Here is a 26,226-nt window from a genome sequence, read left to right on the forward strand (position 1 = left end):
CTTAAGCAGGACTCCGGCATCTTGCACCGTGTCTCATTTAGGAGGAGCAGCAGCAGCGGGAGTTGAAAGATGATTTGGTGACCGTGTGTAAGTACTCACGGGGGAAATGCTGCCTGCCAAAGAGCCGAACCAAGAGCTGGAGGCAGAAGTTGGACTGCTTTCAGCAGGGCTTGCTTACAGGGGTGGAGCAGGGCTGGGCTGGTTGGGTGCTGCTCCGATCTCTGCTGTAAGGTTGTCTTCTGAAGGGAGCTGCCGTGGGGCAGAGGGAAAGCCCTCATTCGGGTGAGCGGCCAGGCACAGGGCATGAGGAGAGGCCTCGGAGGACAGGGGCTGCTCAAAACAGGCACAAATGCCGTGGGGTGGCTGGCAAGAAGGGAGAGGCTGCGGACGGTGCAAAGATTACTCGTGGTGGGCCGAACTTGCGGTGGGACCAGCACAAGATCTTTCAGTGATGCCGTCGTGGTAGGGAGAGTGAAATTCTTGGTGTTTCCTAGCAATGAAACATGGAGGCGAGGGGGAGAAAGGAGCCACAGACAGGTTGCGATGGGTGCTGAGCCAGCACCAACACTCGGGGACACGGGAGTCGTCCTGGGTGGGTCTGTGAAAGCGCTGCCTCCCACGCTGCCAAAAACGCAGCAGGAAGGAGGGGAGAAAGAAACGCCGAGAGACCCTGTCCCTGTGTCCCCGGGGGTGCTCGGACGGTCCCCGGTGCCGCTCTGGGGGCCAAGGGCTGAGCATCTCGGGGTGGAGCGGGGGGCATCCAGCATTCCGGGGTGGGGTGGGTCTGCATCCGTGGGGTCCCGGTCCCCGCGGGGCTGCCCTCGCCCGGCGGCAGCGCGGTCCCGGAGCGCGGGGCGGTCGGCGGCGGCGGCCCCGCCCGGTGCGGCGGCGGCGGCGGGCGGAGCCGGCGTGCGGGCGCGGCCCCGTCTCCCTGCGGCTCTCGGTGGTGCGGCGGCCCGGCCGGCAGGGCCCCCCCGCAGCCCCGGGCATGGGAGCCCGCGGGCCGGCGGCCGGGGCTGGAGGAGGAAGAAGAGGAGGAAGAGGAAGAGAAGGAGGAGGCGGCGGGGGCCGCTGACCGGCGCCGGGGCGGCGCGGCAGCCCCGAGGCCGCGGTGAGTGGAGCGGCGCGGACAGGCCTGGCCGGGTGTGGGAGGCCCGGGATGCGACCCGGGGGATGCGATCCCGGTCACTTATGGGTGGCACCGCCCCGGCTCGGGAGAAAGCGTCTTTTTGAGGTTGTTTCTCGTTTTTTAATAAGTTTTTGTGTGTGTCGGGGACTGGGAAAAATTTGGGGGGGGGGGGGGGGTTGGTTGTGTTGAATGTGCCCCCTTGCCCTGCTTTTGGCCGGAAGAAGGGGGGCGCGGGGGGAGCCGATGGCCCCGGTGCCACCCAAAGGTGGCACCGGGGCCATCGGCTCCCCCCGCGCCCCCCTTCTCCCGGCCCAGGGATGTCCTGCAGGAAGAAGGATGGAGCCCATAGGGACGAACATCCCCTCCAAAACGAGCATCACCATGGCACGCACTGTGCAGGGGTTAATCCCTGGGGACCAGCTCTCGAACCCCAGGTTGCTTTCGGCCCCTCGCACCCTGCGAGGGTGCTGCGGTGGGGGGAGATGACATCATATTTTGTAGCCCCCTGCTTAGCAGGTGTTTTTAAGCCCACTCGTGTTCATGACATCTCGTGGCCACCGTTCAGTGGAGTGTTTCGCTTTTGTTCCCATCGAGCATCACTCTCTACTCGCCTTGTGGACCGCCCTGCTAAAGGGTCCCTAAAACCCGCTCTTATTTTTCCCTAGCACCTCCCCACCTGGCTGCCGAGACACCGCTGCTCCATGTGCTGCCTGCTGCGAGGGTTTTCGGGAAGGGTTTCTGGCAGGCGCTGGGGGCAGGCAGGTCCCTACGTCAAGGGCTGTGCTGGCTGACAGGGCGCCGTGACCGCGAGAAGGTTTGGGAGATAACGGCAAAGCCGGCTTTTCTCCAGAGAGCAACTTTCTAGAAAAAACCTGGATGAGGGGTTGGGGTGCTGGCGTGTGCCAGGAGACCCCTGCCTGTGGGGACCCCGCTCTGCATCCTGTGGAGAGAGAGGGTGGACGCAGTTGGGGCATCGGGCTTGGTGCCTTTTCCAGCACCTCCCTGCCTGCGGTGGGCTCCTGCCAGCACCCCGCTGCCTGCCGGAGTCAGCCCTATGGCTGGGAGAGGGCACCCACAGCGGCATTGGGCGGGGGGTCCTGCTTCGCACCTCGGCTCTGATCCCCACTCCCAGCCGGTGCTGCCGTCACTGCCGGATCGGTGCCCTGAGGCTCCCCAGGGGGCCCCACTGGCCAGGGCTGGCAGCTGCTGGTGGGCTGGCCCCAGGCCCTGGGCCGGTTGCCAGCACCCTCGGGTCCTAGCTGCGCTCCTGCCGGGGGGTCCTGCCGCAGCTCCCCGGCCACTGGGGTCCCCCCGGGGTCCCTGCAGCAGCACCGGCCTGTCCCAGGGTCCCCAGGGCCTCGTGAACCCCCGTGCCTGTCCCTTGCGGTTACCTTGCCCTATGTTAGCCACTTCACCGAGAGCGGGGACTGGGGCAGGGACCAGGGCAGGAACTGGGGTGCACGACCATGCTGCGGCCTGAGCCCTGGCAGTGGTGGGGCTGGGAATGGCCAGACGGTTTGGCTGGGCTGGGGCTCTCCGGTGACTCTCCCAGCTGCCTTCCCGGCAGGGCTCTGGCCCAGCTCCAGGTGTCATGTGGGAGATAAGGGGACCCTGGCTCCCAGCGGCTCCCGGCGTCCTGGGGGGCCTCGCCACCAGCAGCAGGAGGAGAGACAACCCACGCCACTGGCTGTAAGCCGGAACCCCCTGGACACAGCAGGGACCCCCACCCTGGGGGCCGGGACGTCCCGCTCGGTGTGGCTCGGTGTCTGCTGCGCAGCTGCTCGCCCCGCTGGACGCCCCGAGGAGGGCCCTCGCCGGCATGGCGCTCGCTGCCGGCGCTGCTTCAGTGCCACTGCTGGGGTGCAGCACTGCGGGGGAGGCAGGATGGGGAGCCGGGAAATGGGGTGCCTCGGAAAGGGGTGGCTGGTGGGGGCACCTATGGTGCCCTTGGGACACCCCAGGCTGGCCATGTTTTTGGAGAGCGTGACCTCCAAGGGCCCAGCCTCCATGGAGGCTCTTTGCGGCACCCGTGGGGGTATCCCCGTCCCGTACTGGGGGGGTGACATGGACAGGGAGTGGGTCTGGCCTGGTCTTGGCCTTGGAAAGCAGTGAGGAGGCTTGCTGCGTGGGGCTGGGGACCTCTTGTATCTTCATGGCTGTGCCTTCAGAGCAGGGGTCCGAGCGCAGGATCCCCCCCGGGGTGCTCTCTGGTATACTGACCTGTGAGCCCATCACCTCTGCCTCAGGCCTGCGCTGCTCCTGCTGCCCCAGTGTCATTTGGGCTGAGGTTGGGGGCTCAGACCGGCAGTGTCCTGAGCGTGGGGGTGTCTCGGCAGGATCGGGACCGTGGCTGGAGCCGCCCCCCTGCCCCGCTGAGCGCACATGTCCGCCTGCCCGTGCCCGGAAGATGACCAGGCTGCTCTTGGGGGTGACCCTGGAAAGGATTTGCAAGGCCGTGCTGCTGCTCTGCCTGCTCCACTTCGTCATCATCATGATCCTCTACTTCGACGTCTACGCGCAGCACCTGGACTTCTTCAGCCGCTTCAACGCCAGGAACGCCTCGCGCGCCCACCCCTTCTCCAACTCCTCCCGCCCCAACGGCACCGTCCCCAGCTACGGGCTGGCCGGGGCTGAGGGCCCGTCCCCCAGCGCCAAGCCCAGCGCCAACCAGTCTGCCACCGAGAAGCCCTTGCAGCCCTGCCAGGAGACACCTCCCGGCTTAGGTGAGACATGCGGGGTGGGCATGGGGGGGAGCTGGGCTCTGGCTCCGAGCATGGGGCTGAGGTGGGTGCCCATGGGTCGCATCCTCGTCCCCTGGGCCCTGGGCCCGGCTTCCCGGTGGTCCCAGGAGTGGAGCAGTGGAGCAGTGGAGAAACCCCGGCCTGGAACTGGTACCAGGACAGCTGGTTTCAGGTTTTGTTAGCGGCTTGCCCAATCTCTCTGCCCCTGTTTGGGAAAGGTTTTAGGCGTCCTGTGCCCTCGGCAGTGCCGGTCCCCCTTGCAGGTCCCCCTCGCTGTTTGCTCTGCCAGCCTGGCCGGGAGCGGCGGGTGACCATGACCCTGACCATGTCCCGTCCTGCGGGCATCACCCTGCCCTCCCTCTTGCAGTCGGGCGCCTGCTCATCGAGTTCAGCTCTCCTATGAGCATGGAGCGGGTGCAGCGGGAGAACCCCGATGTGCGCCAGGGCGGCAAGTACACCCCCCCGGACTGCCTGCCCCGGCAGAAGGTTGCCATCCTCATCCCCTTCCGGCACCGCGAGCACCACCTCAAGTACTGGCTGCACTACCTGCACCCCATCCTGCGCCGGCAGAAGGTGGCTTATGGCATCTACATCATCAACCAGGTGAGGGGGGCAGGGGCGAGGGCATGGTGGGGTTGGGGTGGGCAGGCGGGCATCGCTGAGCTCTGCCCTGCAGTTTGGTGAGGACACCTTCAACCGGGCCAAGCTGCTCAACGTGGGGTTCCTGGAGGCGCTCAAGGATGACGAGGAGTATGACTGCTTCATCTTCAGCGACGTGGACCTCATCCCCATGGATGACCGCAACCTCTATCGCTGCTATGAGCAGCCGCGGCATTTTGCCGTTGGCATGGACAAGTTTGGGTTCAGGTGGGTGCCCTGGGGGCTGGGGTGTTTCCACCCAGGCAGGGCTGGGGAGGCCTTGCCAGGATGACACCGGGGCCACCAACCTTGGTTGTCACCTGGGGCAGGTGTGGGGTCGCTGGCTCGAATTGTGGACGTGGAATGGGAGAGGGCACAGAGCCCTGGGTGGGAGGGTGACACGGGGGAGGGCTGGTGCTTGTCCCTGGGGGTCCCCGTGGGGCTGACCCCCATCCTTGCCTGTCCCTGGGGCTGACCTGTTTGCTGTCAACCTGCAGGCTGCCCTACGCCGGCTACTTCGGCGGTGTCTCTGGGCTGAGCAAGTCCCAGTTCCTGAAGATCAACGGCTTTCCCAACGAGTACTGGGGCTGGGGAGGCGAGGACGATGACATCTTTAACCGGTAGGTGCCAACCCCTCACCAGTGCTGGCTGGTTGGGGTGTGCTGGGGGCTCCCTGCCAAGCACTGACCTGGCACCTTTACCAGCGCCGGGGCTCCCGGTTTTGCAGGGGACGTGCATGGGGCATGCCACATGGCGGGTTGGTGACCCTCACGGATCGAACTGGCCCCTCCCAGGGTGCTGGGTGGCCGTGGCCTTCCTTGTGGCTGAACCCCCCCGGCGTGGTGGGGCCCGGCCCCCTCCTGCTGCGGTATGAGCTACGCCAGCGGGGCGGTGCGCCTGCGGGCTCCGCTCCAGGCCAGGGCTGGGATGCTAAACTTGGAAGCGTCCAGGGCTGGGATGCAAAACTTGGAAGCGACTCGGTGGTGGCCGCGCAGCAGCCAAACAGGCATTTCTGCTGGCAGCCGGCAGGCCGCAGCACAGCCGCGTGCAGAGCCGGAGCCGAATCCCCCGCACGCACCCACGTTGGGTGCCGGAGCCGGATGGCTGCCGCCTCATCTCCCGCGGGTTTCCCCACGGCGCTGCCCAGGGGAGCAGCGCGCGGCCGGTGGTGCACAACCAGCCCGTAATGGCTGGGCAAGCAAAACACCCCTTGCAGGTGCCACAGGCAGGGTGGCACGATCGTGGTTTCCATCCAGAGCGGGCTCGGGGTGGGGAACATGGAGCGTGTGGAGCTCTAGGAGAGCTTCAGGCAGCCCTTAACGTGTGGGGAGGGCCCTGACGGAAGGGCTGGGCACCGGCATTTGGAGAATGTAAAGGGCAGGGACTGTGGATGGAGGGACGGATGGTGGCGTGTGCTAGGCGCAGGCTGACCGCAGCTGCTGGCCTGCGGAGCTGGAGGTCGCCGGGCAGGAGCGGTGCTTTGGGCACGCTCTGCCGTGGGGCACGTGGCACCCTCGGTCATGGCACTGGCCCAGCCGTGGCCTGGCTTTGCTCATCTTGGCTTGGCACAGCCCTGTTTAACAAGGAACAGGTTTATTTGGGCTGGGGGCTGACCCCAGAGGTCTCTGGGCCAGGGAATGTCCCACCCTGGTGCCCATACACTGATCCTCCCCTTCTCCCAACCCCCAGCATCTCCCTGAACGGCATGAAGGTGTCGAGGCCCGACATCCGCATCGGGAGGTACCGCATGATCAAGCACGAACGCGACAAACACAACGAACCCAACCCGCAGAGGTGAGTGAGCCACAGGGCCAGGGCAGCCGGGACACTGGGCGAGGGCTGGGCTGCCTCCGGCCCCCAGCTCCCCTGCTCCACTCACCCCACAGAGGTCCGGCACCGCTGGCACCACAGCAAGCCCCCCAGGCCCCCCCCCACCTCATCCCGCTCCCCTTTCCACCAGATTCACCAAGATCCAGAACACCAAAATGACGATGAAGCGGGACGGGATCAGCTCGCTGCAGTACCGGCTGGTGGAGGTCTCACGCCAGCCCATGTACACCAACATCACGGTGGAGATCGGCAGGCCGCCCCCCCGCCTGGCCCGGGGCTAGCGCTCGTGCCACTGGCTCTGTGTCCGGGCTGGCTGGGCACAGCAGGTTTTGCCCCGGCTCGAGAGCCAGGACTGGACGGGGATGTTTTCTGCCTACTCTGCTGCCTTCCGGAGACGGCCGCCCCCCAGCCCGCCCCTCAGTCCCCAGGATTTCTCTGTCCCCCCCCATCCCCACGAGTGCGTTTGCAGGACCCCCGCCCCATACTCGGTGTGTTGGCGGACAAGCCCGGCCGCCCCACGTGCGGCTCCCGGCACAGAGGGAGGGGGCAGCCCCAGCCCTGGCGAGGAGCCCCCTGCCCATGCCAGCTCCTGCCTGCACCCCAGGCGGGGAGGGTGAGATCCTGCTGCTCTGGGAGAGCTGGGGGGGTCCCCACCAGTGCTGTGAGAAGCGGGGTGCAGGCTTCCCCCTTCGCCAGCACTGGAGCCGCTGCTGCCCTGGCCTGGGGTGGGAGCCGCCCAGGCCCCCCGAGCAGGCAGGACGGTGTCGCCCCAGCCCCACGCTGCCTGCACTGCTGGGCACGCAGACGTGGCTCGCTGTCTTCCTCTGCTTTAGTCTGGTGCTTAGAGCCGGGCCCCGTCTCAGCTCTGCCAAACAGAGACCTCCGGTTAGCGAACGCCCCTCGCTGTGCCTCAGTTTCCCCAGGGCTGGGGAGTGGCGGCCGTATCCCGTCCCCCCTCCCCAAAGGCAGATGCTGTGTGAGTGTGCAGCCCCTGCCTGTGCCTGCCTTCACCTGCCCTCCCCGCTTTGGGGGGGGATGGGGCTCATTTGAACCCCCCCCAGCCCCTCTTGGCGGTGGCAGGCACGGCGGGGGGGGCTGCCCCACGGCTCCCTCCAGCAGCAGGTGCCCCACAGGCGGTTTGGGGGCCGTTGGGGTCTCCCCCTTCTCTGGCTTCCCCCCTCCAGGCCTGGGGCAGGGGGGCTGCAGGCAGGAGAGGCCGGGGCCGTGCAGGGCGGGCACCCCGTACCCCTCCATGGGACTGGGAGCCCCGGCACCCCCCCACACCCCGTGGGGGGCTGGGAGAAGTGGGGTTGGGAGCAGGGCAGCACGCCAGGGCCGGGGGGGGACACCGGCGACTTTTGTACATTTGAATGTCTGACCCTTTTTTTCAGCGTACGTTGAATGCAGCGTTCGGTCGTAGAGACCGGGGTTTTTGTATTTAATAAAAGTTTCAAAAGTTTGCGGGGTTTGTGGGGCCAGGCAGTGGGGGAATCGCCATGAGATGGGGCCGTTCCAGCGTCCAGTGGGATGAGGGGAGGGGGCAGCCCTGGCTCCTGGCCCCCGCCCCCCCCCGCAGCCAGGCAGCCTGCCCCGCCGTGGGGCACCCTCCTGGCCTACCTGTGGGGCCCCCCCCACCCGCCCTGCCCACCCTTGGAGCTCCCCCCAGCTCACCCAGCCCTGGGGCAGCGCTGGGGGGCTCCTGCCCTGCAAGGCACCCAGCCCCAGCTAGGGCCAGGTGGCCAGGGCATGCGTGGGGCAAAGCTGGCTGCCCTCACTGTGCCATGGACACTTGCTGCCCCCCCTCCCTTTGGGGACAGTGCTCTCCCCCAACAGGGACAAGCCCCTGTCCCCCATCCTCTGCCTTAGCTCCAGCTGGTTTTGTAGGTCCAAGCAGAGCAAAGGAGCATTCCCCAGCGCCCAGCCTGGCTGCTCAGTGCCAGTGCCGGGCATGCAATGGGGAAAGGGCTGCACCCATGGGACATGGTCCCCCATTCTCCAGCCTGCCCCCCCAGGGACCCCAAAGAAGGGCACAACAGGACACAGCCTCAGGAATATAAATCTCATTAAAATCTAGAATACTTTAGAACTCTACACCAGGAGAGACACTGGCACAGGCAACGCTGCCCAGGGACGCGCGCGTTATTGCTAACAATTAGAGGTGAAGAGTAGCGGCGTGACACGTGGGGCAGGGCACGGGCACCATGCGGGAACCTGCGCCCCTCACCGTGGCACGGCGGGGGGCTCGGGACGGGGGAGCTGGAACAACCTGCCAGGGCTCAGCGCCCACCGCCTGCCACCACCATGCCAAGCCGTGCCATGTCCCTGTGCCAGCCTTGGGGCTGCGGCATGGGGAGCGCAGGGTGCTGGCTGGGAGGGGAGCAGCGGGGTGGGAAGGGTCTCACCCCATCCACCCCAAATTGAGAGCTCCAAGCCCTTTAGCTGGAGCTGGAAGACACATTTAAAACCACCCGGCCTTTGCCAGTGCATCCTGCTCCACTAATACTGGTTGGGGACTGAGCGTCCCCAGATGGCTCGGAGTGAGTGGGCTGGTGCAGCCCTCTGCGTCTCCGCTGGTACCTCTCGCTAGCAGCAGCTGGGGGGGCCGGTCCATCCTGCTCCCCCTTAGCACCATGGAAGGTCCCTCCCCACCTGTGCTGGGGCTGCTGGGGAGAGCTGGACCCCGGCCCTGCCCCATCATCCCCCGGCCAGGCTTAAGTGCTCCCCAGCCTCCTGCCCCACCGTGGGGCAGGCAGCAGTGCTGGGCTGTGCCCATGCTGCTTACGGCTGCGCCCAGCTTTGTGGGCAGTGCCTGGCCACCGAGGCGAGCACCCACAGCCCCCCCCAATGGGACCACAGGGTGCAGGGGTGTGTGACGGGGGGCATACCAGCTCGCCGCCTGCACAGCCCCGGGGTACCGTCTGTATGTGCATGCCCACGTACGCCACATGCGTGCCCATACCGTGTCTGTGAGGGACACACATGTGCACACGTGTGCTCTAAGTGCTTGTGTCTTGTGCCGTGAGATCCCGCTGCCCATGCAGGCAGCATGCTTGCCCCCGTCTCCTTGTGCTGGCCCGGTGCCTGGCACCGTCCCTGGGCACGGCCACCCATGGGACCCTGCAGGCTCTGAGCCACAGCGGGTGCCCACCCAGGCTGGGGGTCCCTGCAATGCCAACCCCTGCCATGACAGCCCTGTGCACAGACAGCTTGGGGTGGGGCTGCGGGCAGTCCCGCCGTGCCCCAGCCCTGGTCCCACCCCACGCCCTCCCCACAGGTAGGCCAGGAGGGTGCCCCACGGCGGGGCAGGCTGCCTGGCTGCGGGGGGTGGGGGGGGGCCAGGAGCCAGGGGCCATCCCGCTCCCCCCATCCTGTGCATCCCCCCGGGGCAAGGCCCCTGCAAAGTGCCTCTGGTTCCCAGCCCTCCCGGGGCTGTGCCCCCTCCTCTCTTGTCCCAGCGTCGCGCACAAAGGTTACCGTAAACACGAGGGTTAACGAACGCCACGGGGGGGGGGTGAGGGGGTTAACCGGCGAGGAGGTGGGGGGGTCTCGGGGACAGGCGCTGAGAGCCCCCCGCGGTCCGGTGCGGCCCGGAGCCAGGCTCCGCCAGCGGAAGGTGCAGAAGTGTCACCGCGCGGGAGGGGTTAGAGGGGGTGCGGGGACGGCAGGGGGGTCACAGTCTGGAGTCCTGGCTGTGGGCTGAGCCGTTGCTGCCCTGCACAGGGGAGGCAGCTGCCGCCTCGCTCCGGCCCTTCTCCGGCTGCAGGGGCTGCACCTCTAGGTGGGACTCGGTGGAGGGGCTGAACACCGGGGCGTACCGCCCGCTGCGGTGCTCTGCCAGCGCCGGGCCCCAGTCCTTGCTTGCCTTGGTAGCATTTTTCAAGCGCTAGAGAGAGGGAGAGGATGGGGACAGGGTTAGCACCCACCATGCTCCTCTGCCCCAGCCTCCCCCAACATGCCAGCGGCTCCCAGGGGTGCCCAGAGATGGGGTGCCTGACAGCTGCTGCCTGCACACAGCTGCTGCGGGGTGCTGACAGCTCCAGTGGGGTGGGGGACAGCCTTGCAGGAAGCCCCAGGTGGGACACGGACAAGAGGGTCTAGCCCCTGGCCACCCACCTCCAGCAGTGTGTCCCCCTCAGAGCAGCACACTTTGTAGATGGCGTAGATGGGGATGCAGATGACGGAGGAGAGCGCCATGAGGAAGCCGATGCTGATGGCCCAGGTGGGGTAGACGTAGTCGTTGTAGGAGATGGGCCGGTACTGGATCACTGTGAAGACCAGGATGAACTGGGGAGGGACAGGCAGGATCAGCCAGTGGGGAGCAGCCAGCCTGCTCTGTGCCCCCACAATCACCATGCTCTGCCCCATCCCTGCTGCCCTCCTGCAGCCCAGCACCCTCCTCCCCAGGGTGGGCAAGTGGGATGTCCAGGTGGGCTCCTTGCCCCCTCCTCCCATGGCCCCATGCCCCATGGTCGCGATGCTCACAAAGATGATGGCGGGCGAGATGAAGCGCCAGCAGATCTGGAAGAAGAGTGGAGGCGGGAAGCCCAGCATCATCTCAATGTCCTTGAAGTAGTTGTGGTGCCCTGGGGGGACAAGTGGCCATCAGCCCCGGCGCGGCTGGGCTGGGGCCCCGGCGGGACCCCGGGCCCCCTCCCACCCCTGCCCACCACCAGCTCCAGACCCCGGGGTGGTGGGACCCACCAGGCTCTTCAGGTCACGGCTGCGCCGATTGGCCAATGGCCTTGCCAGTTAGCATGCAGCAAACCACTGATTGGCTAGAACTTAGCACACCCCCTTCCCCACTGGTTGGCTGGAGCAGCCCTGCCGGCTGATTGGCCGTAGCTGGTTGCACCTACCGTAGATGTACATGATGGCCACGCACATGATGCAGGAGATGACGACCAGGGAGAAGCTGGCAGCGTAGTTGTCCATCAGCAGGAGCCAGTAGATGCCCGCCTGCAAGAAGGACCTGTTGGTACAGCTGCCCTGGCGGTATCGCTGCCGTTGGCAGGGCTATGGCACAGGCACACTGGCCGGCATGGCAACAAACAGCCCAGATACCACCACCGCGGTTGGCATGGCAACGCCCAATGGCAGGGTCGGCATGGCAATGCTTAGTCTGGATACCATCGCCAGTGTTGGCATGGCAACACCAGGCCTTGGGTGTCACCACCACCACCACCAGGGTGGTCACGGCAACGATGTGGACATGGCTGATGGTGTCAGTGCAGCGAGTTTGCCATGGCAATGGCACAGGCACAAGGCACCCTGTCACCACAGTCCCGTGGTCACCTACCTGCGTGGTGAGCGGGACGCCCAGCAGGAAGCCCGCCACGGCCACCCCCAGCGTCACGAAGGTCTTCCTGCGGATGATCCACTCGTTGCCCACTTCGTCCACGATGGCCGTGACCAGCGTCTCCAGCAGGCAGAACTGTGCGTGGGGCGGAGGGCACAGCATGTCACCACCTTGGCCCCACCATGCCACCCCAGCCCAACACAGTGACCCCGCCACACTGCCCCACGATGACCTACCTGTGTGCCCAGCCCCAGCAGGATGAGCATGAAGAAGAAGAGGATGGACCAGAGGGGCGAGATGGGGAGCAGGGTGAGGGCCTCGGGGTAGGCGACAAAGGCGAGGCCGGGGCCGTGGTCGGCCACCTTGGAGACATCCACGCCCAAGTGGTTGGCCATGAAGCCCAGGATGGAGAAGATGACGAAGCCGGCGTAGACACTGGTGGCGCAGTTGGTGATGCTGATGATGATGCTGTCCCTGTGGGGAGAAGGGTCACGATCGGCAGCAGGCAGGGGGACAGCGGGGGCGCAGGGGGACCGCAGCCAGGCACTCACCGGTAGCAGTTGTTGTGGAACTTGTTGTAGGAGGCCATGGTGATGAGCCCGCCCCAGGCGCAGCCCAGCGAGTAGAAGATCTGCGAGGCCGCATCACCCCACACCTGCGGCGGTGGGGTGGTCAGTGCTGTGCCCCCCAGCCCCGCTGTCCCCTGGCCACCCGCCATCCCTCGTCCCCACTCACCTTGGCATCGAGGATCTTGTCCCACTGGGGCGTCAGGTAGTACATGATGCCGGTGAGGGCCCCCTCCAGCGTGATGCCGCGCACGAAGAGGATGGTGAGCACCACGTAGGGGAAGGTGGCCGTGAAGTACACCACCTGCGGGGCAGCACCTCAGTGGGGTGGGGCCGGGGGTGGGGCCACAGACAAAGGGTGTGGCCCGGGACAGAGGTGGAGCTATGGACTGGGGGAGGGGCTATGGACCAGGGGAGGGGTTATGGTCCAGTGTGGCGCAATGGACCAGGAGGAGAGGGTATGGTCCAGGGGGAGGGGCCATGGTCAGGGAAGGCGGGGCCATGGCCACATGGGAGGAGCTGTGCCCAGAAGGGGTGTGGCCAGTTGCAAGGAGTGTGGCCTTTCCCGGAATGGGAGGAGCATGCACAGCAGGCTGGGACCACTCCCAATAGGGGAGGGGCTATGCCTAGAGGGGGCATGTCCACACGTGGGGGTGGGGCCCAGAGGGGGAACACCCGGGTACCTTCCCCGAGGACTTGACACCCTTGATGAGGCAGAGGAAGACGACGACCCAGGAGACGCCGAGGCACCCCAGGAGGGGCAACCGCACCTCGCCCAGGTTCCCGATGTCATCCGACAGGTCCAGCACGTACCTCCTGCATGGGGGCGGCCAGCATCAGCGAGGCCCCGCCACCACCGCCTCCCTCGTCCTCCATCCCCCGTCCCCGTCCCCGGTACCTCCAGTACTCCTCGCTGGGGCTGGTGCGCTTCTGGGTGGTGTTGAGGAGGCGGGTGATGTTGAGGGCAGCGCGGCTGGAGAGGTTCCCGTCCAGCACCCCCACACAGTCGGGCGTGTTCCAGGTATTGCTGCAGTATGTCCAGGGCAGCACGCGCGTCATGGACACAAAGAAGTAGTAGAAGGCAATACAGATCACCACGTTGTAGTAGATCCCGATGTACGTGGACACCACCATCATCCCGTAGCCCACGCCTGGGAACAGCACCGGGGAGGGGTGAGCGGCATGGCGCGGCACGGCACGGGCACGGTGCGCAGCACGGGGGGTTGTGGCATGGGAGGGGGCGGGCAGCGTGTGGCGCTGTCGGCAGCCTTGCAGCCATGCTGCGGCTCGGGGCCTGGCTGTGGCACTGGGGTGGGGAGCACTGTGCATGGGATCCTCTACCTCCAAGCAAGCCCGGTGGTGCTGAGGGTCCCCTGGGACACGTGGCAACGCACAGGGGATGCATGGCCTGCAAGGCTGCAGGCAAACCCCTGGGGTCTGCAGCCCTAGAGAACCACTGGGTGGGGGTCCCTCCTGGCTACGGTGACTTTAGGGCTGCAGCTACCTGGTGGCATGTGACAGAGGCCACACAAGCACGGGGAAACACACCCCAGGCTGAGAACACCACGGTGCAGAGCACATAGGAGCATGTGCACGGGCTGCCCGCGGCAGGCAGTGTGGAGGTGTGTGCCAGGGGAGCCGGCAGTGTGGGAGCACACCAGTGTGCCAGGAGGCGCACCCAGAGCGGGGTCCAGCTGTGGCAGGGCAAGCTCTGAGCACAGCCAGCACCCATGCACGTGGGCACAGCACCCACTGCCTATGGTGCAGGGAGAGGACCGCAGGAGCATGCCCACAGCTGGAGGGGCCACAGGCACCTGCAGCATGTTCAGGGGACCTGAGTGGCCTCTGCAAGAGTGACGTGTTGGGGACATGTGTGGCACATGCAGGGATATGACTGTAATGCCTGCAGTGGATGCCAGTGCAGGGCTGGGGTATGCACAGGAGATGCGTTGCGTGTGCAGGGACTTGTATAATGTGTGCAGGGGATGCCAGGCGGGCTGTGTGTGCAGGGCAGTGCAGCCCAGGGTGGGCAGGCTCACAGGGGACCCGTGCAATGCAGGCAGTGTCCAAGGCACGCGTGTGCAGGGCTGTGCAAGCTGCAGGTGCCTGCACGGGGCAGTGTGATGTGCCAGAGGTGCGTGTGCAGGGGACATATGGGGTGTGTGGGGGCCGTACCACGTGCTGGGGGCTGTGCTGGCGGGCATCCTGTGCTGGCGTGTGCTGGTGGGGACGGGCAGCTCCTTACCTTTGAACATGGGGCTGACCCTCCAGACGCCGAGGCAGCCCTGGCTGGCGAACTGCCCAAAGGAGAGCTCCATGAAGAAGAGGGGGATGCCGCAAAACACCAGCATGATGAAGTAGGGGAACATGAAGGCACCTGGTGGGCAGGAACCAGAGGGTGAGAGTGGGCAATGACCCGGGCACAGCTGCACTCCCCACGCCCTGCACCACTCCAGCGAGCCTGGGGCCAGCAAGCACCGCATGGGGCTGGGGCACACACCCCCACCCCTGCCCTGAGGCACCCCTGCCCTGAGGCACCCCACTCCCCCGGCCCCCTGACACCCACCTCCCCCATTGCGGTAGCAGAGGTACGGGAAGCGCCAGACGTTGCCCAGCCCCACGGCATAGCCCACGCTGGTCAGCACGAACTCGATCTGGTTGCCCCAGTTGCCGCGCTTGACGCTCTTGTCCTGCTTGCCCCGCTCCCCGGGCACGGTGCCGTTCTGCAAAGAGATGCCGCGGGGTGTGTCAACCAGGGACCCCCCCGCCGGCCCCATCGGAGGGGCGACGGCTGCTGAGTGGGGCCGGGTGGTCCCCGGCATCCTTCCCCATCCCTCCCCCACGCCAGCCCCACCTCCCCACCACCCCCCCCCTGCCAGGCACAGGCAGTGCCAAGGAGGGGGAGGGCAGCGGTGGCGGCCCCCCCAATGAATAGCTCTGCCCAGAGCCCCGCTGCAGCGAAGGAAGAGCCTGCAACTCATACAAAGCAGGTCCGGGAGCCCAAGCACAAAGGGGCCTCTGTTCCCGCGCCCCCCCCCCTCCGCGCCCAACAAGAGAGGCCCCACTGGGTGGCCACTGCCCACGGCTGGGGGGGGAACGGTGGGACCCCTGGGGTGAAGCAGGGGACCCCCTCAATGGGGAGTGGGGTGCAGCGACTACAGCAGGCGGGGGGCTGGGTGCCCCCCAGGAAAGGCAGCCTGCGGCAGCTGGGGTCCTGCCTCCGGCACAGCATCCAGTGAGGGCACTGTGCTCGGGGCAGCACAGGGGGGGTCCCACGCAGGTGGGTCCCCTCGGGGGGACAGCCCCAGCGCCCAGCTGTCCCTCACCGCAGGGGACCTGGGGGGGGGGGGGGCCAGACGGAGGCAAGAAAGGGCGCTTTGTGCAGGCTGCCACACAATGCAAGCTCACACCGGGGACAACAACAACAACGGGGATGAGCGCCCATCACCCCCGGCGGAGATGGCACCCATCACCCCATGGCTCCATCCCAACATGGCCCCGGGCTCACACTAATGTCCTGCCCAGATGCTGCTGAGCTCTGTCAGGTTGGGCTGAGGGCAGATGGCATTTTGGGGTGCTGCGGGTGCCCCAAGCCCTCCCTTCCCCACCCGAGGCCAGGTGATGGGTGCATGGGATGAGGGTGCTGGTCAGTCCATGGCCCCACAGCATCCATGGCCCCACAGCACCCATGACCCTACGGGAGCAGCATGGGGTGCCGGCAGCCCTAGGAGCACACCAGAGCTCCGCAGTGCCAGTCTCCCCACCACAGACACCCCCGCGCCCATGCCCACTGACACTGCTCCCCCCGCTGCACCCCCCCACCGTGTGCCCCCCACGATGGCTGACGCCGGCAGTGAGCGGGCCACAAATGGGAGCCGTCGCTTCGGATCTGCTCACGCCGGCGGGGCGCGGGCAGCAGGCGCGGTGCACCTAACCGTATCATTCGATTAGGGCCGGCACAGCCGGGACGTGATGCCCGGTGACTCCGGCACCGCGCTGCCAAACAAAGCCATCTGCTGTGAGCGGGGCCTGCACGCGCCGGGGGCTGCGGGGGGGCTGCCAGCACGCAGGGCTGGGGGAGATGGGTGATGGGGGGATCGGTGGGCGCTTTGGGCAGGACTATAGGGGCTATAGGGGTGATATGCCAGCCATGCCTACCCAGGGCACCGAGGTGCCCACATAAGACCCCACGGGCAAAGGCTCTGTCAGAAATGAGCTCACAGCAGCCCCGGGTGCTGGGGGAGCCCCCCCGGGGGAGGCTCTTATTGTGGGGTGCTGAGCAGGAGTGGGGCCGAGGGGTCCCCAGGGCAGGGGGACAGGACACTGGCACTGTCCCCACGCAAGGGCACACTGCCTGCTCAAGCAGGCTGATCAGATCAGGAAGCCTCTGATTAAGCTGCTCGCACTAACGAGGCTCCTAATGAGCAGTACAGCCAGCAGGAGGGGGGGGCAACGCTCCAGCCTCCCTGGCAAAGGGTCTGGGGGGTGGGGGCCACACTGCATAGCCCCAGCTCAGCCTGGAGCCCCAGTGCCCAAAGGGGACCTCATCCCTGTCCCAAAGCTGGAGGGCCACCCCTCTGCTCAGGTGACCCTGGCACAGCTTCACCCCCATGCCCAGTGGGGCATCCCAGCTTTGAGCCACCTGGCACCAGTACAATGAGAGCACCAGGCCTCTGCTGCCCCCCCCCCCGCTTCCTGCAGCGCGGGGCTTCGGTGCGCTTGTCCCCAATAAGGGGGCAGCCACATGTGTGCCCATGCGTGCACAAGTATGCGCACGTGCGCTAACGCTTGCATGCTCACCCATCAGCTTGCTACCACCCCCCCCCTCCCCAAATCTGGGAAGGTTGCCCCGTCCTTTACACTCATTAACCACCCTCCCAACCCCACATGGTAAAAGAGGGGGGGACACACAGAGAACCCAGGCGTCCGGGAAGATGAGACCCCCTCCCTCCCCACTGTGGGGATGGGACAGAGCTGGGCTGCAAAGGGGGAAGCTGCCCCCCAGCAAGGATGCAGCCTCGGGGGGGAGGGGTGGGTGTCCTGCTCCCAGACCCCAAATTTTCCATGCATGTGCTCCCATGCAGCTCCAAAAGATGCCTGGCTTGAGTGAAAACATCGGGGGGGAGGAAGGATGCCCCGGGCACCCCGAACGTCCCCTCTAGGGGACGTTCGGGGTGCCCGGGGCATCCTTCCTCCCTCTTCCCCAGGGACCCCCCTTCCACATGGCCAAAGCTTCCCCAGCCCAGCAGAGTGGGCATCATCCATCACACTGCCTGGCACCGGAGCCTTTCTCATGCTAAGCAGCATCGCCTCGCACAATGACAGCTTGGCTTGGGTGCCCGGATGCCCCCCACTTCCCGAAGGGGCCCTGATTTATGGCTGGGAAGCTCGTGGTGGTGGCGGGGTCGATGCTGGAAGGCGACGTCCCCATGGGAGGCATGTCCAGCATGGTCCCCCCCTCTTTTTCCCCCCACTCAAACTGCCCCCACGGGGGTATTTCAGCCTGGCAGAAGCACTCCATGGGGTATCAGCCTTATCCAGCCCCCCCTGAACCAGTGAGGGACCCCCAATTCCTGCCCAGCCTCCTAATGGGGTGTCAGGGCTGCTCCTGCAATGCCAACGCAGGGTACCAGTCAGCCCCTGATGTCATCAGCCTGATGTCACTGCTCTTTGCCATGGTGGCGCCAACAAAGTCATGGCTGGGCGAGGCAGGGGCTGCCGGAAGATGTAAATAGATGCTAATTACATCGTTTGCCAAAACAGCAGCTCTTCCAGGGCAGGGAAGTGGGGTGCAGGATGCCTGGGGCAGGGGAACTCCAGCCTGGGGCGGGGGTCCCCAGGGATGGAGGGATAGGGTGACTTGGAGAGGGGTCCCTACGGATGGGGTGACTTGGAGAGGGGTGTCCTGGGTGCCCTCACTGGCTGTCCGCAGATCCTGGGTGCTGTGGTGGGGGGGTGCCCCTACAATCAGGCCCTGCACTCCTTGTCCCTGGCACATGGGGTAATGAACCCACAAGTGCCAGCCCTGCACCAGAAGCTGCCATGCCCTGCCAGCCTGTCCATCCCGGCTCTGCCAGCCCCACCAGCACATCCTAGCCATCCCTGCCCTCTCTCTGTGGTGCCTAGCCCCATGTTTGCCCCTGCCCCGGTGCAGCAGAGGCACGGCATGGGGGCACGGGCATCCGGCACGGCCTGGGCGGTGGCAGCATCAGCCGTGACTGCCCGGATGGGCACAGGCAAGGGGGCACTCCCAGGGCCAGGGTGATGCAGTACTGAGGGGGATGTCCAAATCCCAGGACCCCCGAGCCGTGCTACACAGCCCTGACCACCCCCGATGTGGGGAGGCTGCCCAGCCCCACTGACAGCCCTGAGCATGCTCTGCCAGCCACTTGCAGCAGCACCAGCCCAGCCCTGGGGTGCCACGGGAGACTGGGGCAAGCTTTGACATTGCCCACTGACGCCCACAAAATGGAGGGTGGAAGAAGGGGGAGGATCTTCGCTAGACTCTGCGCCACAGCACTGAGCAAGGCAAAGGGGTGCCGTGCACCTCTCTTGCAATCAATAGGTTCCAGAGTTAACGAACACACAAACTGTCAGGCAATCTCTTGCTCCCAACACAGCTGAGGCCATGGAGGGGCTTGGTGCCACACTGTGCCCTCCCTCCCCTGGAGCACCCCACGTCCCTGGCTGTGGGGCTTGGGGGTGCCTCTCCAGCGTCCCACGGCTCAGCCCTGCAGAGCCATCGCCCCGGAACCAGCACAAAGGGGCTTGGAGAGCCATGGTGGTGGGGACACGGCGCTGGCATGGCTGCCATACAGCCTGGCCCCCCGCCCTGCCCCCCAGACTCTGCTCTCACCTCCCCACTGACCTGCTGAGGGGGCCGGGGGGGGCCCGGCTGCCCACAGCCGCCATCCGGGGGGCCAGGCTGGCCGGCTCGGCGAGTCCCCAGCTTCATTGGCACCTCAGGCTCCGGCGCAGCAGCCGCCCGCCCGCCTCCCCCCGCCCGCTGCCTCCAGCGCTTGGCACTGCTCCCTGCTCACCTCCCGGCCAGGCTCGGCCCCTCGCTGCCCACCCCGCCGCAGCACCGGCGCCCCACCACGACACCCACCCCAGCACCATCCCTGCCTGCCCCACACCGCAGGGACCCCCATGCCTCAGTTTCCCCCCCCCATGAGCCATGCCCCCATGAACCAGGTGCCCTCCCTGGCAGGCACAGGCAGGGCAGGCTGCGCAGCAGGCTGAGCCCTGTCCCGCTTAATGAGGCCTCATTAGCGGGGTCCAGCTGCTCACAGCCCCGCACGCTCCAGCAGGCAGCGTTGCCCTCCCCGTGGGCACTGCTGCCTGTCTGGCTGGGGCCGGGACCTGCATTTGGAGCGTGGCACAGCGCCGCATCCCCTCGGAGCCCCCCGTTCCCACGCCCCAATGCCCCCAGCCCCACACATGCATTCCTGCCCCTATGCCCATCACCTATGCAGCCGCCCAGCCCTGAACACCTGACCCCAACCCTGAGCACTCGAGGGCTGCGGGGACCAGGCATGGCCCCGCTGTGGGATGGGGGCATGGGGACAAGCCTGCCTGCTGGCACATCCCCACCCTGGTACCACGCTACTTCACTCTGACGTCATACTGCTGGCGACATCATGGAGTCACCATGGCAACCCTCGCAAGATCACTGCCCAGCGGGGGACCATCTGGTTGGCAGGAGGGCTGTGCCATGACCCCCCTGCTGCCCAGGCACCCCACAGCCTCCCCGCTTGCCCCCTTGCCAGCGCGGGGTGGGATCCCAGTGGGGTGCTGTATCCTGCAGGAGGGCGGGCACGGGGTGCCCCCCAGCCAGGCTTAGGGTGCTCCAGCTGCTCCCAGCCCTGTGCCCCGGCTGGGGAGCGTGGCCAAGGTGCCAGCGAGGCGTGATGGTGCGCCAAGGGCAGGGGGACGGGCCGGCACTTTCGGGCAACCATCTGGGGTCCGGGCAGTGGCGGCCGCGCACGTGAACAGCACACGTGTGCAGGGCAGGCGCTCAGCCCCCCCCATACGCCAGCACCCAGTGCTTGTCCCTGTCCCCTCCTGCACCGACCACCCGGAAGCTTAGGACATGCCCCATCCATGGGATGGTAGCAGCCAACTGTGCCCTCCTGGGATGCGTGCAATTCCAGAGCCACTCCACACTGTGCCAGCCCCAGTGACCCCAGCCCAGCCCTGCCAGCTCAGCCTCCTGTCCTGCCCCACAGGCAGCCAGGCACCTCCTGTGCCCCAGCACCCTGCAAGGTGCCCGCACGAGCATCCCTCCGTGCCCCAGTTTGGCTGCATCACTTTGCCCAGGCCACCTGCATGACACCACCAGATGTCTCGCCACAGCAGCCTGAGCGTGGCACAGTGGGACCCACTTCCCCATCGATGCCAGGCCCTGTGCCAGCCCGTGGGAGCACAGTGCTGCTGCCCTGGCAGTGCAGCCGGCAAGCAGAGGGGACTGCCAGCGCCACGGGGACGCACTGCTGGAAATGAAGGGTCTACAGTCGGACCCTCACCTCCCCTGGCACCCCAGTCCCCACCCCGGCTGGCTGGCAGTGCTGGGGCTGAACTAGAGAGGCAGGAGCGATGGGTGCATTGGGGATAGCCGTGGGTCTTTCAGCCCCCGTCACCCTGTCCCCGAGCAGGGCTGCTGGGTGCCCGGGGCAGGGACAATGCCCAGGGACCTGCCCCGGTGCCACCATCCCCTAGCCGGGTGCTTCCCTCCGGGCTGCCTTTCTCCGGCCCCATTCTCTCAGGGCGGACATGATTCTCCCGGGGCGTTCAGGCAGAAAAATCCCCCGCCAGCCCCCCCATCGCTGCCCCTTGGTATTCCAGGAAGGGCTCCCGCAGCCAAGAGCCACTTCCGCAGCTCTGCTGGCCCCCCTGCCTGCGGCCGCTGGCCGGTGGCACCGCGCCGCTGGGGGTGTCTGGGACAGGCAGGGCCTCCCCAGCCCTTAACCCCCGGCAGCATGGTGGGAGCGGCGCCCCAGTGTCTGCCCAGGGTGGGCTGGGGCGATGGCAGGAGCCCACTTGATGCAGGCCCCCCACAGCCGAAGGCTGCCCGGCCGTGCCAGCAAGGCAGCCCTGGGAGTCAGGAGCCACTGGCACTGTTGGAGCCGGAACAAAGCGCCCTGAGGAGGACAAAACAAAATGTCCTTAAATGCCGGGGAGGGAAGAGGCTGTCAGACCCTCCCTGCTCCCCTGTGGCCCCATGGGCACCCCCCTGCCCAGCCATACAGGGACTGATCCAGCCCCTGGAGCTGCCCTGCACCTCATTGGGCACCCGCTGTCAGGGCATCTGCGGGGTTTGGGAGCAGTAGGGGGGGGGCACTGCCTGCCCTCCTGCCTGCTGTTTTGGAGTGAGCACGCAGAGCTTCCCAGGGGCATCCACAAAATGCAGAGCCTGCAAAAGCAGGACACAGCACCCTTGTCACACCTGGACCAACGGGAGGGCACAGGCCCCAGCCCACAGGTGGGGAAACTGAGGCACAGCTGCACATTGCCCAGCTGCTGCCTCCATCACCTCGGTCCCTCCCCAGGCAGGGCACAGCGGGCACCCCCAAGACCCACTGCAAACCTGCCCAGCCCCAGTGGCTGCACACACATCGCTGGGCAGGGATTGCACCACAGGACCCCAGCAGGGCTGGGGGCAGTGGTGGCGGGAGCTGCACCTGCAGGCAGGGATGAGAGGACAGGCAAGGACCGTGCTTTACCAGGTGACTGGCAGGGCCCTGGAGGCAGGCCAAGGAGATTAGCTCCCTTCCCCAGTGACCCAGGCAGCTCAGCAGCCAGTGCCCATCCCGCCAAGGCTCTCATGGTGCAGGGATGCTCCAGGAGTGGGTATGCTCTGGGAGCAGGGATGCTCTCACAGGGACCTGCCTTCCACCCCGCAGCCCCCACACCAGCCCCTCAGCACCCCCCATGCCCTGCGCAGGGGTGTCGTTGCACCCTGCAAACTGGGGAGCCCCAGGCAGAGGGCTGCGAGCCAGGGTGGCCAGCACAGCATGTGCCAGACCCTGTGGTCCCCTGCCCGTCCCCACCTCTCTGCATGCCCTGGGCCTGGGGTGGGCTGGTCAGGTACTTCCGAGAAGCAGGTTAAAGACTGACCAGGAGTGGGTGGGCGCTCCCACACCCGGCTCCCTGCCGTGGGTGCCAGGCTCGGCCCTCACCTCGGTGCAATGCCGACTGCTCCGGTCAGAGCAAGAACACAGCAGCAGCACGGAGCCATGGCAAGTGCCCCGCACGTGCAGGAGCACATCCCTATGACAGACCCCTGATTGAGCCCGGATACGTCCTCAGCACCTCACCGCTCCCAACCAAGGGCTTCTCCTGGAGAAATCTGCCTTCCTCTCCTGCCGGCTGCCCTGACGCCTCCACACTGCCCGTTGCAGGCAGGACGGGCGCTGGGCTCCCCGCTTCAGGCACAGCCAGTGGGGCCGTGCTGGGACACGCAAGCGGAGGAGCCGCACACACGCGAGCACACTGGAAGCGCCTCCTGGAGCACGCTGCTCCCTGGGCTCTTGGCTTCCCAGGGAAGTCCTGGCTCCCAGCCCTCTGGCTGGAGTGTGCAGCTATTTCGGGAAGCCCCCCGGGAAGGGGAGGGCCCGACGATCATGTCGGCCCTGGCATTCAGCTCCCATCCATTGGGAAAAAGGGAAGAGCCAAGCCCAGCCTGGGCTCACCTGCCCAGCGCAGCACAGCAGCCCAGCACGGGAACCCAAGCTTGGGGCTCCCAAACCCCTTGCTGCACAGCAGAGCTGCCACAAGCACGGGGCCATTGCAGCCCTCCAACAAGGACATGCTCCGGGCACATCCCGCATCCACCCAGGGCACCAAAGCTGTCCCTGGTGCAGGCGAGCGCAGGGCAGCGCGCAGCATCCTGCAACACACCACTTGCACGGACGGAGGGTCAGGGACAGCATCGGTGCCTAGAAAAACCTGGCTCTGCCCGTGCACCATCCTACCAGCCCAGTCCAGGAGAGCCCACTGGGTGGAGGCAGAGGGGAAGCAGCCGCACACCGTGCCCCTCTGGGAGCACCCGGCACAGAGGGGAACCTGCACCCTTTGCTGAGAGCAGGCAGAGGAGCCGCCCTCCCGGAGAGCTGGGGCGGGCGATAAGGCCAGGCAATAAGGCCAGGCAGAGCGCCTGAGATGGGCGATAGCATCTCCAGGCACGGCGAGACACCGCACCCGGGGAGCCTCACAAGCAGCAGGCTCAGGGTGAGCGGTGGCCGGTGTCTGCCCCACGGTCATCATGCTGGGGGAGCACCAGGGTGGCACAACCCCAGCTGGGGGTCCCAAGGGGGCACCAAGCCTTACAGGAGCCCCGGTGCCCTGCTCCCTGTGCTGGGTGCTCCGGGTCCCTGAGGCAGTGGCCCATGCCAGCCCGCTCCCTGCACCCCGGCACTTACCAGCAGCCCCTCGCTGCACTTATCGGCCATCCCTGGAGGCTGGAGCGCGGTGCCGGCTGCCCGCCACGGGGTGCCTCGCCTGCCTGCTCTCCGTCGTGCTGGCTGCAGCACCAGCACCGGTGCGCTTCAATCCACCGTCAGAGCAAGCTGGACAGAGAGGAGAGACACCAAGAGAGACGTGACTGGTGGGGTGGGCACGTCCCCGCCCCGGGCCTCCCCCTCCCTCCGGGAACCGGGGGGCGTGCCAGGCGGGTCGCTCCCCCGTACCTGCCTGCAGGGCACACAGTAGTGGGGCTGGCAGAGGACACAGGGCCCGGGGCTGGGTGGGCTGGTGGAAGGGTCTCTTCCTGCTGGCTCCCACCCCCTCCAGCATCTCCGAACCCCATGGCACCCACACAAGTGGTGGCTCCCAGGTTTTTCCCAACAAGCAGTTAAAGATTTACCCGGTGTGGACAGACGTCCTTGCAAGCAGCTGGCTGCCGCCCTCCTGGCAGGTGGGCGTCGGGGGCCACGGGCAGGAGCGGGGGCCCCCCGAGCTCTCCCCCAGCGAGAGCTGGAGCCGAAGTGGCTGCAGCACACAGCAGCACCGGGACTGGGCACTGAACGGGGCCAGCGCAGGGCTCAGCTGCCGTGCAGGACACAGATGGGAAACGATTGCCTTCTGCCCCGGTGCATCGCGTGCACGTGCAGCGCAGGGGCGCCGAGCCGCTGGGCTCTGCCAAGCGCCAGGTGCTGCCGGACACGGCATGGGCGCAGGCAGCTGCCTCCCCTGCCCTTACCCCTGCCCCATCATGAGGCTGCTGAGGGCCCCAGGGGAGCACCGGGGCCTGACCTCACCGGGAGGGACAGCTGCTCTCGCAAAACACCAGTTTGATGGTCCATGCGACAGCACCAGTGTTTGCAGAGCCCCCACCAAGGGTCCCCAACCACTGCCACCACCACCGGCCGAGCAGCCCAGGGCCTGTCACCAGGCTTCCATGGGTCTGGAGCAATCAGCAGAGGGGCATGAGGCCCATGGGGAGGGAGCATGGGCGATGGAGATAAAGGGCAGGAGGCCAGGGGATGCGGGGCGAGCCCCTAGCCCGAGCCCCAGCCCCTGCAGCGCAGGCAGGCTGCTGCCAGCAGATACCACATCCCATCTCCAAACCCCTCCCCAGGAGCAGCTGCATTTCCAAGGGGAGCCGAGATGTCGTCACTGCCACAAGCCTGGCTCCTCGCATGGCACGGGGACCTCTCACAGGTGGGAGGTGTAGGGCCGGTGGCTGGACCTCCTCCCCACTGCACACCTATTGCCAGTCAGCCAAAAGCTGCCTGCCCTGCGGCCCGGGGACTCACAGGAAGGGAGAGCACCCAAGGGGACGGCCCGCCACTCCCCCCGGGGTCTGCCAGGCGCTGATAAGGCTCCATGCCTGTGTAGATGCTGCTGGCTTCAGCTCCCAGCCCGGCAAGGAGGCAAGCGCCCAGCCAGGCACGGGGCGGCAATGCGATGGATGCAGGGATGCCCAAGGCTGCGGCATCCCCCGGGAGAGCCCTGCAGGGATCGGCATGCAATGCATTGGTGCTACGGGGAGGCCCTTCCAGAGCTGTGGGATGCCATGACAGCTAGGAGGGCAGGGCGGCTCATACCTAGAGATGGGATGGGTGGCACCATGGAAGTGGAGACACCTGGGCACCCACGGGGGCTCCCAGCTGGGGTGTCACACCTCGGCGGGGGAGGCAGCCCACGGCACCCAGGGGAAGGCCACGGATGCCCGGCCGCAGGATGGAGCGCCCCCGTCCCCTCCCGCCCGGTGGGTGGCCCGGGGCACCGGTGCAGCCGCTGCCACCTGCGAGGCCATTTCCTCCTCCAGCATTCGCCGGGCCCGCCGCAGCCGGGGCTTCCCGGTACCCACGGGAGGCGGGCAGCGGGCCGGCCTGCCACCCCCCACCCCCCCGCCGGAGTCGGCTCCGGCGGCAGCCCCGCGGGCAGCGCCCGCCGCCGGCACCCCCCCGCCGCCGCCGCCCGGTGCAGCACGGCGGCGGGGGGGCCCGGTTACATCAGCCGCCACGTGGTGGCTGCTCCGCCGCCCCGCCCCGGCACATGCCCGTGGAAAATTACCGCCAGCCCCCCCCCCCCCCACCGGGCCGGGCCGGGCCGCCCCGATCCCCGCCGCCCCCCCCGGGTGCAGTGGCGGGCGGCCCCGCTCTGCCCGCCGCGCCCCCGCGCTCCCCCGGTACCGCGCCACCGCGCCGGGAGAGCAACAGATGCGGGACCGCCCGCATCCCGCTCCGCCACCGTCCTGCCGGGTGGCCGCTCCCGCTGCCGCTCCCGATGTCGCTCCCGATGTTCCCGGCCCCGCCGCCCCAGAGCCCCTCGCCGCCCCCGTCCCTCTCCCCTCCCCTGCAGCCGCCGCTCCCCCTCCCCCCCCCCCACTCCCCAGGGCTCCCGCGGCTGCCGGCCGGGCCGGGCACCCGGTGCCGGCGGAGATGCGCGCCCCTTACCGTGCCCATGCCGCCGCCCGGCCCCTCCCGCCGCGCCGGGTGGGCCCGCGGGGGCGCCGCCCCGCCGCGCCCGGCCCGCTGCTGGTGCCGATGCCGGTACCGTGCCAATCCCGGAGCCGCCGCC

The 26,226-nt window shown here is 67.3% G+C and overlaps 2 protein-coding genes across 4 annotated transcripts; one reads left to right on the forward strand and one right to left on the reverse strand.

Moving 5' to 3' along the window:
• The first annotated feature begins 1,063 nt into the window (after positions 1-1,063).
• Positions 1,064-7,798, forward strand: B4GALT2 (beta-1,4-galactosyltransferase 2). The gene is made up of 7 exons (XM_050900688.1): positions 1,064-1,111; positions 3,466-3,852; positions 4,238-4,473; positions 4,547-4,737; positions 5,007-5,129; positions 6,199-6,303; positions 6,470-7,798. Exons 2-7 carry the CDS (start codon positions 3,537-3,539, stop codon positions 6,618-6,620), a joined length of 1,122 nt encoding a protein of 373 aa, XP_050756645.1. The 5' UTR covers positions 1,064-1,111; positions 3,466-3,536; the 3' UTR covers positions 6,621-7,798.
• A 586-nt stretch (positions 7,799-8,384) lies between these two features.
• SLC6A9 (solute carrier family 6 member 9) lies at positions 8,385-26,178 on the reverse strand. Of its 3 annotated transcripts, XM_050900883.1 has the most exons (14): positions 26,103-26,178; positions 23,622-23,768; positions 14,768-14,924; positions 14,447-14,578; positions 13,100-13,352; positions 12,885-13,017; positions 12,371-12,505; positions 12,187-12,290; positions 11,872-12,109; positions 11,636-11,770; positions 11,196-11,295; positions 10,822-10,922; positions 10,453-10,623; positions 8,385-10,222 (listed from the first exon to the last, which is right to left on the reverse strand). In XM_050900883.1, the coding sequence occupies exons 2-14, from the start codon at positions 23,649-23,651 to the stop codon at positions 10,010-10,012; spliced, it is 1,902 nt and encodes a 633-aa protein (XP_050756840.1). In that variant the 5' UTR covers positions 23,652-23,768; positions 26,103-26,178; the 3' UTR covers positions 8,385-10,009. The 3 variants fall into 3 exon arrangements, with proteins under 3 accessions (XP_050756840.1, XP_050756841.1, XP_050756839.1); XM_050900884.1 differs by lacking the exon at positions 14,768-14,924; XM_050900882.1 differs by lacking the exons at positions 23,622-23,768; positions 26,103-26,178 and adding an exon at positions 19,058-19,156.
• Positions 26,179-26,226: the final 48 nt, after the last annotated feature.

This window comes from Gymnogyps californianus, chromosome 8 (assembly GCF_018139145.2).
Source record: "Gymnogyps californianus isolate 813 chromosome 8, ASM1813914v2, whole genome shotgun sequence".
NCBI classification, from domain to species: Eukaryota; Metazoa; Chordata; class Aves; order Accipitriformes; family Cathartidae; genus Gymnogyps; species Gymnogyps californianus.

Excerpts from the sequence above, each read along its gene's own strand:
- B4GALT2 (XM_050900688.1), top strand. The coding sequence starts at position 3,537 with ATGACCAGGCTGCTCTTGGGGGTGACCCTGGAAAGGATTTGCAAGGCC. Across the intron at positions 4,738-5,006 it reads ATGGACAAGTTTGGGTTCAG|GCTGCCCTACGCCGGCTACT; the intron begins GTGGGTGCCCTG and ends GTCAACCTGCAG. Across the intron at positions 5,130-6,198 it reads GACGATGACATCTTTAACCG|CATCTCCCTGAACGGCATGA; the intron begins GTAGGTGCCAAC and ends CCCAACCCCCAG.
- SLC6A9 (XM_050900882.1), bottom strand. The coding sequence starts at position 19,156 with ATGAAGCTGGGGACTCGCCGAGCCGGCCAGCCTGGCCCCCCGGATGGC. Across the intron at positions 10,624-10,821 it reads TCTCGCCCGCCATCATCTTT|TTCATCCTGGTCTTCACAGT; the intron begins GTGAGCATCGCG and ends GTCCCTCCCCAG. Across the intron at positions 10,223-10,452 it reads AGGGGGACACACTGCTGGAG|CGCTTGAAAAATGCTACCAA; the intron begins GTGGGTGGCCAG and ends CCCTCTCTCTAG.